The sequence below is a fragment of the Anas platyrhynchos genome, chromosome 10 (genome assembly GCF_047663525.1).
Source record: "Anas platyrhynchos isolate ZD024472 breed Pekin duck chromosome 10, IASCAAS_PekinDuck_T2T, whole genome shotgun sequence".
NCBI lineage: Eukaryota > Metazoa > Chordata > Aves > Anseriformes > Anatidae > Anas > Anas platyrhynchos.
Genome location: NC_092596.1, coordinates 22448709 through 22464123, shown reverse-complemented (window position 1 = coordinate 22464123; position 15415 = coordinate 22448709). Strand labels below are relative to the sequence as shown.

At 35.9% G+C, this 15415-nt stretch overlaps 1 protein-coding gene across 3 annotated transcripts in view; it reads left to right on the top strand.

Moving 5' to 3' along the window:
- LOC110351314 (meprin A subunit beta) overlaps positions 1 to 15415 on the top strand; it is a 16323-nt gene extending 908 nt beyond the window's left edge. Inside the window, exons 2-9 of one of the 3 annotated variants that reach the window (XM_038184004.2) lie at positions 50 to 1206; positions 2377 to 2436; positions 5651 to 5756; positions 6918 to 7091; positions 7816 to 7909; positions 10550 to 10638; positions 11723 to 11843; positions 14193 to 15415. In XM_038184004.2, coding sequence (XP_038039932.2) covers positions 2394 to 2436; positions 5651 to 5756; positions 6918 to 7091; positions 7816 to 7909; positions 10550 to 10638; positions 11723 to 11843; positions 14193 to 14201 — 636 coding nt within the window. In that variant the 5' untranslated portion in view covers positions 50 to 1206; positions 2377 to 2393 and the 3' untranslated portion in view covers positions 14202 to 15415. Of the gene's footprint in view, positions 1 to 49; positions 1207 to 1238; positions 2437 to 2475; positions 3889 to 5650; positions 5757 to 6917; positions 7092 to 7815; positions 7910 to 10549; positions 10639 to 11722; positions 11844 to 14192 lie in introns of those variants that run through there. The other 2 variants (XM_038184005.2, XM_021266823.4) reach the window with 2 other exon arrangements.

The following is a 15415-nucleotide window of genomic DNA, read 5'->3' as shown; positions in this document are numbered from 1 at the left end:
AATTTTGAGAAGTGCTTCCATCATCTTTTCTTGATAATTTCTTTTCAAGAATGCCGAAGCTCAGAACTGACAAAAAATGGCTTTTATCCATATTGGAGGAGTGGCACATATTGTTTAAGGAATGAGCCAGATAGCAAAAGTATTTACCTCCATATGGCTCCATGATAATATTCCAGGTAAAGTAATTTGCCAATCCAGGGGTTATGAATAATCTTATACATGGTGTAAACAAGAATGTAACTACCTAGACAAATGAAAAACGTGTAAACCAGTAATGTACCTATTTTAAATGGCAGATTGTCATTATGATTCTTGAATAACTTAGTAGATATTTTACAGATTAATTAATCAGTGCGCGTATCTTGTAGTGACAGAGTATTTCTGAATAACATTAAAATATATAAATGTATGTTCTAAATCTAAAAAGAAAGTCCAGTACTACAAAGTCTGTGCTTTTAAAGAGGAGCATTACTGTGCACTAGATTGCATGTAGCTTTTATTTTAAATTGCAGGGATTCTAGGAATAAAAGCTCAGATAAGTGCTGATAGAAAGCTACAGTCAAGCAGATAGAATATAACCAAAACCATTTGAGAAGCTACCATAATATTTATATTGCCACAGTAGTGATGAGCTCTTCCTGTAGACCAGAAGAAACGTACAAACCAAACAGAAATGCTAAGGAGAAGGAAATCTCAACGGTGGAAAATCCTGTTGGTGTACTCATTTTTTTGCTTGAAGAAACTTCTTTATGTTTTCAAGTCTAATAGCTACATCTATTTCATCCTACAGGAAAGAGTGTCTCAGTACATACTAACATCTTGTAGAAGGAAAAAAGAAAGAGGAATAAAAGGTGTAGCGCTGACTTGAAAAGGGTGAAAGGGATGTTCATTTGGGTGTTTGGAGTTTGAGGGGCAGAGTCAGAATACCGTTATTCCAGATGCAATTCATTCTTTGACTTTTCAGTTATGGGTTGTAAGAAATTGCTTTTACTGCTTAGAACAAATCACCTGTGTAAAAATCGCAAATCAAAAAATTCCTTCATCTTCTGTTTTAATCAAATTTGAAAGCCCTGGTGGAGGTGGAGGTGTTTGTTTACCCCACAACATGAAGTACCTGTGTTTAGTGCTTAGCACTCCGAAGTTGTGAACTGGAGCCAGAGGGAAAATTTCGTGTCAGCTGGAAGAGCAAAGCATGTGAACCGACAGGTACTTACGCTTTTGTGTTATGTCGAAGGAAAGATGACACATTTTTTCTTACTGAGGTATATGTTAATTTCTCTTTTCCTGTTTGAGAAAACAGTATGATTCTGTTGTGAAACAGTCTTCTGGCAGGGTTGAGAATTGGTCTTACCCCTGCTATAAAACTGTTGGCATTACAGTCAAAGCAGTATTGTTCTAAGAATTTACAATATGGCAGGCATTGATTTTTACAGATAATTATTTATCCTTTGAAAAATAAAGGTTAAAGTGTACCTTTCTGTTACGTAACTGCATTTGGCATGTGTTCGTAAGCAACTATTTCCTGTTAAACAAAGAAATCTGTGTTGGGATCTTGAGTTAGAGAGAAATGTCAAGAGCATCATCATAAAAACTGTAATTTGTACTAACAAATTTCTAAACAGCTTGTATTTTACAAACTTTGGGTGTATCTCCATTTATTCGTGTGTGTTCACACAGAAGCCTTTACAAATTGAGGATATTACTGTGCAGTGAATTTTTTTCAGGGAACATTTGATGCGAAGGTAGACCAAAATTGTCCTTTTGTGTGTCTGTTTCAGCCTACTGTGGAAACTGCAAGAGTAATACTGTATAAACTGAGTATAATGTGACCAAAGTAATCTTTTTCATGAACGTAGCACTTTTTCAGAAGTAAAGGTACTAAACAGACGGTGTGATTTTGAAATTGAACTACTTTAAAAATATTTTCTTGTGTAGTTTGGGGGAGAAATGCCCTTCTAAATTGTCCTTAGTTAATTTTAGTCTCAGAAGAATGGATAAACACTTTCCCATTCTCTCATTTGTAACTTGGTTTGTAACCTGACTCATGCTGTAGCTCAGGGCCCATGAAGTGACTGAGGTTATTTCCTCACCCAGGAAGTAATATTTGGAGTTTCTGTTCCTCCAGTGGCCGTTAACCACATTTTTCCAGGGTTTAAAGCTTCCTGCTCATTCCAGTTCCTTGAAGACTGCTAAAGCACTTGAAAAACAAAGTATTCATTGTGCAAAGTGCATCTTCTCAAACCATGGCATCGTAGAAATCACATAGCAAATAAATAATATAAATTGTTGTAATAATGAAAGAGATTAAATACTAGAGATTTGTTGTTTAGCACTTTTTTTCAGATCTTAATTTCTCCCTCCTCTCTTCTCCTGTAGTTTTCCAGTTTCTGGAGATGTTGGCGTTGGTAGTACTTCAAAGGAGTCAACTTCGATTAAGTAAGGCACTCAGTGGGCTGTTGAAATCCACTGACACCAGTGCTGTCAACTACAAATCTTTGTAGCACACTAAGATTTCTAGCGTGAGCTAGTGAATTGGGTGTCACTACTGTGTATTGTAATTGGGACTCTTGCTAAGATTAGTTTCAGTAAAGCAGGTTTAAGTCAGTTACTCTTATTCAGTTGTTATTTTCAAGACTAAAATAATAGAATGTGCATGTAAGCATCAAGTATAAATCGTTTTTGGTAGCTACAAAAAAAAAAAAAAAAACACAAGACAGCCTAAAAGAGTGCTTAACTAATTTTAGGTAACAGTTACATGCAATGTGCTTCTCATGCCCAGTATTTACATCACTGGGTTGTGTTTATGTATCTTGACATGCAGTTTATAATATGCAAACTGTATGTGGGGCCACAGAACCAAAGTTTAAAAATATGGCATAGGTCAGCATAACAACCTTTATCCTTCCAGATCCATACAGTTTCCCGTGTTACATATTCTATTATTTTCCTGTTATTTTTTCTCTGTAGAAATCACAAATTAATAGAGCTTTTATTACCTTTATAGAGATTTGTTGCAATCCATAGGTCATAAAATCAGGGGTTTCGGGTGTAACAGAAGTTTAATTACTGTGAACATCAGATTTCCTTTTTAAAATTTAGCCATCTTAATTCATTTCAATATTTACACATCACAAACAGTATTTTATGGGTTGACATTAAAGTTTTTGTATTTAAGAAATTACAAAGGCATGTCTTTCTAATGTAGAAAGAAGAAGGTAGCATTGAGGAGTAATCTGAGAGAATTTTGGATGACATTTAAATCGTGTTTATGTTTTAATAGCTCTCTATATTTTGTGTGCCTGACACGGTTACTTGCCCTTGGATTATTTGATATCCTTGCATGACAGCCCTCATCTTTCCCATGGTCTAAGGGCAATGGTATGACAGGTTGCTGGGATTGCTCAAATGCAGCCCCCCAAAACTGAAAAAAGTTGCCTGAAAAATGCTAAACATTATACTATATAGAGTGGCTGCCTGTTAAGGTGCATGCTTGTGCTCTCTGTCCCAGGAGAGCAGTCCTCACAGCTCTGTCTTGTCCCGGGGACCTACCTGTCTTCTATGGTTTCTTTTGGTAGCACTCAAATTATTTAGCTGTAACTACCCAGTTGCTGTCAAAGAAAATACACTGCAGAGATTACCAGGAAGTTGTATCTGGCATAAGTTAATTAGTAATTTTTATAGAGAAGGATGCTGTAAAACAAGCTCAAAATCCGTGATCCTTGACTTGCGACAGTCAATAACAGTAGCAGAAAGTGCATTCTGCTGTTAGCAAAATGTGGAAGAAACCATCTGTTGTTACCACACTCGGCTTCAGGATGTCCGTTCCTAACGTCTTGCTTTTCGTTCTGTTGCTGGCCGGTGTTTCGCTGAGTCAACAAGCCTCAGGACGTAAGAAATGGTCGCATTTTTGCTTTATAGCTTGTTAGAAGAGTGATGCTTTTATCAAATAGCTGGCCAAACTTTGGCAGTGCTTCTATGGTATTGTGATTCCAACGGTCTTGTTTCCGAGTAAATTCTCCTTACTGGTTAGGTAGAGAGAATTTTTATTTATGGGAAAACAATGAAAATGTTAAAACCTTTGTGTGATAGCTGCTTAACCATGTTTGCTGAAGTTTTTCATGGTTTTGGGGTTCTATACTGCTAAGAGTGTAGTGATACTTTATAGAGACATAGAAGACAAAAATGCTTTCACTTACACCTGTTATCGTGTATTCTATACATTATGAAGATCATAACCATATGAAATGCAACAGATATATTATGTTGTCTGTTAGTTTTGAACCATTTTAAGTTACCCTGTCAAATGGGAAGTATGTTAAACAAATAAGGCAATTGGGTTCTTTTTCAGTAGGAAGTAGTATTCACTACATGGATTTTAAAAATTTGTACATTAATTTTATAGAAAGTATTTTTCAAAATTTTTTGAGATGAAAAGAGAGAAAATGATCATTAGCTAAGCATGATAGCCAGAATGCATTGAAAAAAGGTTATTTTAAATAAGTTTTATGGAAGTATCTCTGATTCTGTTGATGTATGTAGGATTGGTCAGGATTTTTTTAATTGGAGGATTTTCTATAATATTTTTTTTTTTTTACATTTTAAAAGTTAGTATTATGAGGGGCTCAGTGGTGTATTCCTTAATGAAATAGAATATTATGGCCTTAATGTCAAAGGGCACACTCTAAAAGCACATCTTTTCATTGTGAAAAGCTATGCAAAATAATACTCAGCCATATTGTTGGTTGTTTTTTTTTTTTTTTTTTAAGAGTGTCATTGTGGTGCTTGGCCTTGCAATGTACAGCCTAACAGTTGTCATTCTCTCCCTCAGCCTCTCCAGTGGTGTCTATCAGTTGATCACTCGGTTGTACTGTACAGGTCAAGTTTTCAGATACATCTCCCTAAATCCTAGACTTCACTGGCTTTGCACCAGAACCTCTGAGTCATCTTGTACCTTCCTGGTATGAGTGATGAGTACAGCATTTAGTCTGAGTCCTACATAGGGAAGAAACAGGTAGCAAAGACTGCAGGGTGTGAGTTCCAAATGCGGTAACTTCTGGTGTCTGATTAAGGTTTGCTAATGAGGAATTATTTTTAGACAGCCATATGTTTCTGTAGTATTGTAAGCAGTCAACTTCTGGAACATAATTTACAGCCCACAATGTTACACAGAAGAAGAGTTGGAGGAGAACCCATATTCATGCAAAACAAATCCTTTTGTGTAGGAAAATAAGGAATAATCATAATGCAAAACACACAAAAAGGTTTCACTTGGTATTATAATTAGAGGGTTTGAGTCTCAAATGGGTTTCATTATTTCTAGTCTTTGCCAACAATTCAGAGATGATGCATAGTGCAATTTACATATAGCCACACATAAATGATGCCATAGAAATTATAATAATGTCAGCCATACATTTCCTGGCTAATTGGAAGGTTGAGTACAAATTCAAAGTAACTTGAGCAGGTAAGCCTTCATTTCTCAAATCATTTCAAAAGTTTAAAGGGGCAAGTCACTGGAAAGTAAGATTTAGTACTCTGTGAAGAGTACTCCATATGAAGCTTATGTTTCTGATGTAATTAGAAATACAGCCCACTAACAGTATGTTACTGTATAAATGCATTAAAATATTTGTTTTCTTTTGACTTACAGCCAGCTGCACTGCAGTTGAGGACTTTAAAGCCTGCCTGGGTGATACAGAAGACTTCTGTCCTACGAATATCTCTTGTCAATGTAAAAATGAAAAACCTTTTTGCAGGTAGGGTGTGGTTTTCTCTTACATGTTTTTTTTTTTTTTAATTATATGCCATGTAGATACAGCTTGTCAAATGCATTGTTAATGAAGAGCTAAATTTAGACACTGCAGTGGTGATCCACAACAATAGATGTAGTTCTTGGTTCACAGTCTGAATAAGATTATAAATCTGCTACAAAGCATCACATCTGGGATATGAGTGTAACATTTTCTTGTTTAGATTTTTTTTAGAACTATTTCGTAGTTTAGATAAGTACTACAATCCTCGAATTTCACATGCTTGCTATTGTCTCAGATATTGTACTTTAGAACTGAAATAAGTCGTGACAGTTTTTTCGAGGTAAATCAAAATTTCTTTAAAGTTTTAAAAAAAATCAGATATATAAACATCCTACTCTCCTTTCTGTGTTTGCTTTTTTCCTTTAAAAAAATCATCATGTGAACAGAAGATCTTGTTCACATATTTGGCATAATTTTTTTGTACATACAGTTTGACCCTTACACTTGTTGCAGGAAATCAACAAGAAAATAACAGGGCAGAATTGTGAAGCTCATCTGATTACCTGATTGAGTCAAAGAAATATATTCATAATACTTGGTTGTTTATTTGTATGCAGCTGACCTCCAGTCTTAGCCAACATATACCAGATCAGATAACTGAGTATTCTGTCTAAATGTTAGTGCAACCCCAACAAGTACAATGCTACATTCTTGAAACTATAAATATGTATTTTAAATCATATCCAGGTCAATATATGCATCACATATTAATTATGGTAAGATATCTGTGTATCTGTTCAGGAGATACTGAGGGTTTTACATGCTTACTGTTGGCAAAAAGATCTTTGACCGGAATCATGCTGTGACTGGAGAAATACACCCAGTTCTCAGCAAAGCTTATCATGTTGGCTTTACTGCAATGCTAGCCTGGATTTGTAGTTATTGGTTGACCCAGAGACTGGCAGAGTGCATTTGCATCAGATCTAGAATACGAAGGGTAGACATTTTCTCAGATAAGAAACATCTGTAGATGAACAGAGAAAAGTACTGAATCCTTTGACCCATGCTGTATTCAATGATTAATAATTAAATAGTAATATATTTCCGTTTTTTATTACTTATTTTTAAATTAAAATGATGTTTCTAAAATGTTTTTGTTTACAGATGTGATTACTACAAAGAGGGCTGGAAGGATTATTGGTACATGGGCCCTAAATGCAACCAGCTTTGGAGCACAGTGGATTTAATTTTAGTAGCCATTCTTCCTGCAGTAGCACTGGTTTTCATAGTTATTGTAATATTCCAATGTGTGCACTACTGTTCAAGTAAAACAGAAGGGTAAGTTACTCTGTATGCAGTGAAAAGGGCTTTTATAATCAAAATGGAAGTACAGCAAAAGAAGTCTGGCATGCTCGTTAATTTTTAACCTCTTGATATTTAAATCAAACTTGCCATCTAGCATCCTCTACCAAAGTATTCTTATTCTTTGTGCAGTCTAAACCTAAATCAAAGCACCTTAACAGTTATTCAACTCTTTGCCAGTGTGTGCACAAACTCACTCGAAGTCATTGTTTCTCTTAAGACTAAACAGGCAAGCTTTAAAGATTACTATGTCCATTTACTACTTTAACTCAAGACTGGCAAATCTTTCTTGTTGATTTATTTGCTAGTAAGGCTTGACTTTATTTCCACAAATTTAAAAATGAAAAGGATATAAGACCATTAAATATTGGCAAGAGCCTTGCAGATTAAACGCTATTCCACTCATTCTTTGGTCCTAAGTATTGGCAATTTGACCTGCTCTTTGCTTTCAACACTTCTGTGCTTTTTTTCTTTGGAATCTGACCCAAGTACATACTGAAAATATATATATATATTTTCCCCTCCTTTCCTTCTTTCTGTCATTGAAGAATGCAATAATACATAGCTCTCACGTAGTCATTCCACAGTAAATCTAAACTTATGATAGGGTTTTTGAACAAATCTGCAGCACAAAAAGATTCAGTGTGACCTGCAAAACTTGCTAATGTTCTAAATGCACGTTTCCCCCCACCACCACCAGGAAACAGACAAATTCTCCATACCATGAAGTACAGCATAACCCTGCATTTACTCATGAGCTGTCTGGTAACCTCGGACGTCAGCAGCCACCAAGGGTAAGAGATGTTGTATGGTGTATATCACCTGTTCCTCATTCTAGTGGAAGTTGGAGATGATTTTGTGGTTCAGCAGAGTGGTATATTAATAGCATAAAATTGTCATCTGGTCAAACTAAAAATTAATCTGAGTTCAAAATCTTCATTTTATTTGCCCAGTACTTGATTTCCAGGATGTGTGGAATAAATCTAGTTTGCATAAGAGAAAGCAAAGAACTAGGGATTATTTTAAAACCATACCAAATAAATGTTTCCTAGGCTAGTTAGAATACCTGTATTATAAAGAGAGAGAATTTGAATATAAGCTCAAGCTACATGCTCTAGCCTCTTCCCTTGTGTCATCACTGTGCTCTACCAGCTGCCTAGCAAGCTAGCTTCAGCCTTACCAGCTCATGAACTCGGTCAGTGCATGTGGTTTACTGGTGCTAGTGCCAGTGCAATGAAAGGGCCAGGAATGCATTGTCAGAGAGAGAGAATTTGATACTGTCTAGACTTGAACCGGTTTAAACTGCTTGAAGAGCCACGCCTGCAGTTTTATTTGACTGTTCACTCATTGTAGTTCACCGAAGGAAAGATCTATTCAGTTTCAAATTCTTTTGCTTGAATGAGAGTTATCAGTAAAGTCCCACAGCTATTTGTGACTTAAAACTTTGAGAATTAGATATATTTCTTTCAAATACATTTCATTCCACTTCCAGTAGATTAAGAATTCACAGACTGGATTAATTGCAATAATGTGACCCTTCTTTTCTTTGAGGTTGTGAGCTATGCTTCTCAATGACATTTTTGAAGGCTGGGGGGGATCGGTTTAGATGATCAGAAAGATGTGGCTGTAACAAATATGTTGTTGATCTTTATCCTTTCTCAGCTGCATAATCTATGAATACATTGTATTCAGTAAACAGTATGTAACTACCTAATTTATAAGCCCTGCTGGCACAGATCTCACTATATCTATTTAAAATTCACTGCCTACAGCTGTGTTAAGTTTGGGGCTAGAATATTTAACCATTTCCTGGTGTCTATATTAGAAAGGAAAAACTCCCTTAATCAAATCTGAGATTAAATTACCTGCACCACCTTTGTAACAAAGTATTTCACTGGGACCTTTGCAACATTCCTAGATAGAGCAGACAGAGTCATTTACAAGATTACCGCTATAATCTGTGACTGAGCTGGGATTTGGCCTTTGGCCCATGAAGGGATGGATGATGACTCAGGACTAGGCTAACGCTGTCGTGCAAGGTTTTTCCATTAGGCAAGGTGATCATCGCTTGAACTAGTGGTTAGCGCAAAGAAAAGGTGGATAAATACTTTCCAAGTTCAGAACAGGAAATCTGAAATAAAAAGAAAGATGAATGGGAGTATATTTTTGTTTGTCTATTTGCTTCTTCATTCTGTACTTCAAGTGATTATGCATAAGAGTGTATACTCTCTGATAATAAGACCTTATAGGCTGTATGAAAAAAGATAATCTTGTATGATAGATTATTTTCTGTGAAATATAATAGTGAAGTATCGATATCTTGGAAATGTTCTGGGGAAAAAACTAAGACATGAGCCTACCTTCACCAGCAGATGGTGCTGTTTATTTTTTAAATAATTCTGGATTTCATGTAACTAATGGTGTCACTTTCAAAGTGTAAATCAGATGAAATCCTGCACATTTTGTTCAGGGAAGAAGTACTATTGTAAAACAACTGTGTTGAGTAAGGCTGCAGTACTCCCTACTTCCTCATGCTCCGGACAGCAAGCTGTAGCCCAGAGACACATGGTATATTTCTGCCTGCCTCATCTCCTTGCTAGATGTGGTGGTCAGGAAAAAGTGAGCTGCTGACAAGGCAGGCAAGTGCACGTATTGTCATGTAGTCTGAGGAGCCTTTGCCAAAGCTGCCTGAGGGAGGCCCGAGAATAAGCTGAAATCTGTATCTGACAGCTTCAGCTCTTGCAGATGAAGTACCCTGAATATTGCTCCCTCTCCTGAGGGTATCATGTTTTGAAAATTACCTCAGGCCATTGTATTTCTAAACAAAGATACATTTAGCAAATGAATATATTTTACTAGTTTTATGAATAGTATAGAATAGATATTTTTTTTCTTCATGTTTTCCTTCTTCCTCTAGCAATATGTCTTCGAAAACAGAAGCCAGTTTAAATTAAACAGCAATATTGAATTGATTTTAATTATCAGTCATTGTATTCAGTTTAATTTTGGACCCTGTGTTGCATAAATATGAAGTAAATCCACTGCTATTTTTGGAATGGTGGTTGTTTTTTTTATATATTTATTCATAAGAGACTCAACAAAAAATGCAGGCCTCAGTAAGACCCTTAATACCTAGTTCACTTAACTTGTGCGGAGACTTACCTGGGTATCTCTCAGTTATGTCTCAGAGGTACGTTTTCCACATGACCGAAATATTTAAAGGTCTTTCTTTTACTGAGTCTTTTAGATAAATTGAATTTATACATATTAAAATGTGTCTATAACAAACAATGCATTTTGTAACTGATAAACAAATAGGTTTATACATTTTTTTTTCCACCAAAAACAATTCCTAACATACTGTACCTGGTGAGCTATTTTTATTATTTATTGCCATTTTTCACTTTTGTAACCACCTAATCCCTTACATACAGGATGCCTGGATTGGACAAATGCCAAAAGCTGTACTGAGAAGAGACGATTTTGATGATTTCCCAACCTCAAGTCAACCAGATAATTATACGTATGCTGTTATTTTTCCTTTTTGTTGTTGTTGTTCATTTTCCATTATACTTTGGTTTGAAGACTGCGAATTACTTTGTAGTTTTGCCAGTGGCACACAACTGACAAAGATCCAGTAAAATGGCTAAGTGTTTGACTAGGTTATTCATGTTATTTTGTAGCTAGAGTCTGCTACAGAAAGAAGTTATTTTTCCTGATTTTTTTTTTCTTTATTCTCTTCTACCTTGTATCATTCAAACAGCATTGCTGCAAGATTTCTAGGACTATTTCATATATCACTACTAAATGTGTACTGGCACACCTGAGTAAATTTATCAGCTTGGAGTGTAAGACTTCAACTTACCTTCATTTTACGTAATGTTTTTAAAGTATGCTGCCTAAAGTCTGTTTTCCTAATGTAACACCAAAATGAAAAAGTCAGTGTGAATTTCTCTTCTTTCTGAAGCTAAATTCTAAAATACTGATTGATGCAAAGGCTTGTATGGTTTTCCTCTAACAATTACAAATGTATTCATTTTCGTTATTTTTTAGGAAGCGGTTTCCTTAGCTTTGCTTCTTTGCTTTAATCCCCCACAATAACACCAGTCAACAACCCACAACTTTTGCAGTGAACTTGTTTACCATGGAACAGCTACATGAGAGCAGAACATTCTTCTCATAAGTAGCAGGGTCCTACTGTAGGAACAGACTGGAGCTTTCTGATATTTGGTCCATCAGGCCTATTTTTTTTATTTTTTAATATAACCATTTATTTTTTAATATAACCATTGAAAATTTGGAAGGTCTACCTCTCATGATGAGCTGATTACATATTATGGCGCTGTTCAGTACAAGTGTTTTTTAAAAACAAAACAGAGAATATGTTGCATTATTTAACTCACTTCTATCAGTGTTTGTGAGGTGAATGGTCTGAGGGTAAAAGGAACTTAAAAGACAGAACAATTAGATTGTTGTGATTGCCTTGGTATGTCATGCATATAGTTACTAGGCAGTATTATTTTTATTTTCATATTACACAAATACTTTATCTAATTGCCCTTATATTATTACACCTGTTTTACAACCTCTTTTTTTCTTTTGTGTAGTCGTGTGTATCCTCAGCGATCAAGGACATCAGAGTATGTGTCCAACCAGCGGCCTCAACAATATGACGGATTTGTCTATCCAGGCAACAGTACACATTATGCAGATGTGAGACAGTATCAGGTACGTACAGAAAGTATACTTACATGTCATATAATCTTCTGTGTTGGTACTGAGAACAAATCCTCATAACAAAAGTTGTTAATATTTGTGTCACCAAGTAAAGATGTGAGCTAATAAAAGGCCTAAAAATGCCTTTCGCTATACAGGTATTTTCCTCTGGGATACGTGTCTGCTAATTCCATTCTAGACTGGCTATATTTTACAATAGAATAGCACGGTTTTGTTAGAAGGCACCTTCAAAGATCACTGAGTCCAACTGCCTGACCGCCTCAGGGCTACCCAAAAAGTAGAACCCATTACTGAGGGCATTACCCACATGCCTTTCAGACACTGCCTGGCACAGGGCATCAGCCAGCTCTCTGGGAAGCCTCTGCCAGTGTCTGACCACCCTCATGGTAAAGAAATTTTTCTTAACGTCCAGTCTGAACCTCCTTCGGTGCAGCTTTGTGCTGTTACCTTGTCCTCTATCATCAGATACCAAAGATTTGATAATTTACTGAGTCATTTACGTCTAGGTGTTACTACTCATATACAGAGGTTTTTCACCAAACTGAGGGATGGTTTCCCAAGACAGCCCCTAGAGAATAGAGAGTAGTCAAGATATCCCTGCAGCTCTGATAGAGGAACTATTGGGATTCTGTGTTATAACTCACTGTACAGTAAAGGAAATGTAAATGTCTGACATGAAAAATAAGTGCCTAAAAGCTGTGTGCCCATTTTACCAATACTGTTGCTTTTTCATGCCAGCATGTCTTGTGATTTCATGGAAATACTGTGAAAGAGTAAGCTGTTAGTTTCCAGCTGTGCTGAAAACCTCTGTAATGGTAATATAGGCGTTAACTGTCTTGTAACAACTGTGTTGTTACAGATAGTGTAAACATTTTAAAATTTAAAATGTTTCCTGAACTCTGTACTAAATAAAGTTGTAACTAAATTTCCACTGATGCGTTAAAGATACAAGCGAGTAATTCTATTAGTACTTTCCTCTTACAAAGCACCTTTCCTTTGAAACTTCAAAGTTCCTGATCCCATCCTCCCACCACCACTAAATAATTCAAACTTACTGAAGCTTCATGAAAAGTTGCTATTATATGTTTCATGTAAAAGCAGTATGATGTACAGAGAAATGGAGTTCTTTATCCTGGAACTTATGAACTCATTTATATAAGTAAGTGTTCTACTGGGCTTTTTTCCCTAAAAATTGAATGATTGGTAGACAGATTCATTTATTGTAAGTCATTTCCATGCCAAAAAAAATCCACCTTATCAAAATTGCTAAAAGCATTACTCAGCTACCGACCTCTTTCTGGCATGGATCTTGATAAAATTTGTTTGTGATTAGAATTGATTTATGTAAATAAATCTTTGAGGTTATTTCTGTACAGGAGGTGTACATATAATTGAACTAAGTTATCAATAAAAAAATAGGTCGTTTTCTTCCAAAAGGAGTTTAAAAAAGACAGTTGGTAAAGGAAAAGCTTCTCATAAAAAGAAAAATGTAAACATTTTATAAAAGAAAACTCAGTTCTGAAAGGCATCTGTTACAACAGCAGAAGAGCGCCTTTAGAGTCAGTGGAAAATGAATTAAAAGGAGATGTCATGTCCTTTACTATCCTTAATTAAGGTGAGAATATTACCTGTGTATCTTATTGTACATGTAAATCAGTAGCCAGTCATGCATTATATCAGAATCTGTAACCTTGTTTACCCCTCGTGGAATACCCATCTGTGATGTACCTTTTTTTTCTCCTGTGAAAGTCATGTAATTATCTACATAATTTTTCTACCCAAAAAATTATTTTTGTAAGTGTTCCAAGTGTGTGTGTGTACGTGTATTTTAGAGTCCTGTATTCCTCATAGTTTGCAGTTAACTCAATGGAAAAATGAGGAAGGGAAGAAAATGCAGGACTTTCTTGTTAGAATAGTAGTATGAGGCTATGGATTATTTGCAAAGGGTCAGTAGAGGGTCAGAAGAAATTAAAGTGGCCATGTCTGGCCACATTTTGTCTTCCACAGTATTCCTCAGACTTCTTTGGCCCTCGTAAATGTTGAAGAAGCCTTCTTTAGTTTAAAAACAAAATCAAGCCACAACAGTAACAAAATGTATTGCTGCTGCTTTTCTGCCTGCTGAAATGTTTCAAAATTTCAAAAACCTCTTTCAGTTTGTGCACACAAAGTGTTTGCATAAAAATAATCTTCCAAAGCTATTGGTGAATACACATTTGTAAAAACTGCATATGTTCAGATACTAGTAAAAGAAATGTAGGTTGACTAGATACAAAATTTTTAATATCAAGCATAATAGAAAGTGTATGTCATGCTAACAGTTTAATTTTAATCTCTTTCCAGAGATACTGATACTAGTGCTCCCTACTTCTGAAGTGTCTCGGCGTGCTGTGTGATCAATGAATGGACAGTCCAAATGCTGAGAGATCAGTAAGACCTTGTGTGCTCTGTTACACAGAGAAAGTAATAGCTGTTAGAAAGCACTAGAAGTTATTGTGAAAAAAAAAGTATAGAAGACAATTACAAAACAAAACATATTTCTGAAATTACCATCCCATTTGTTTGCTTTATATTTGATGACAGTTTAGCTTTTTTGAATACCTGATTTTACAGTTTACACAGCTGTTTCTACATGTTGCTTAAATTGTTGCACATCTGTCTGGACCCATGTTCTTATGTGATTAATTGTGTTCTGTGCCTAAATGACAAGAAGTACCAATCACCTTTCTTCAGAAGAAATTCATGGGAAAGAAGGAAGACTCAAAAATTCAATATGAGAAATGACAAATATGTATGCTAATCATCATTCTTCCTTTATTGCTTCCCAGGAGGGGGGAGCTGCATCTTTTTTTTACTTCTCAGGACGGTTTGTCAAAGACAGCTTCTACTGGGTACAGATTTTACTTCTTGGTGTCTGTTTGGCTTATCCATTTATTTGTGATGTTTGCCCCCCTCTTTCATGATCTCTGTCCGTATGCTGGTGGACAGTGGTTTCTAGTCTAATGCTTTCACTAGGACCATGAATTTCTCTGACTAAAATTAGGAAGATTCTCCAGGGCACTGTAGCACATAGAGCCTGCTGTTCCCTGACAGGTATTTCTTTGTTTTTCCCCAGAGGAGCCAATACGTAAGGAAGAAAAACAACTAATTACATACAAGTTTGAACTGTGTAGTAAAGTCTGTATTCTTGTGTACTCCAATAACCCAAGGAATTAGGTAGAAGGGAGGGCTCTGTTCTCAGACATAGCTACCAAGTCCCACTGACACGGCAGCATTGTGCAAGCACAACCAAGGCACTTTTCTTCCCAGTGTCTCAAGATGCATCAGATTGGCTAACTATTGACTGACGCAGCAAACTGAGCCTGTGAACCCATTCCATTCTCCCTTGTTTCTTCGTAATTTTGTCTTCCTTAGTCATCTTGTCGATCCAGACAGCTCAAATGTTTTGCCTTGAAAAATGCAGTTTGTCTTTGTAACTTGCTTTGTTAATAATGAAAATAAATGAAGCTATGGAAAATTGACTACCTTACCACTAACTAACAAATAAAAGATACAGAAGTCCTGGA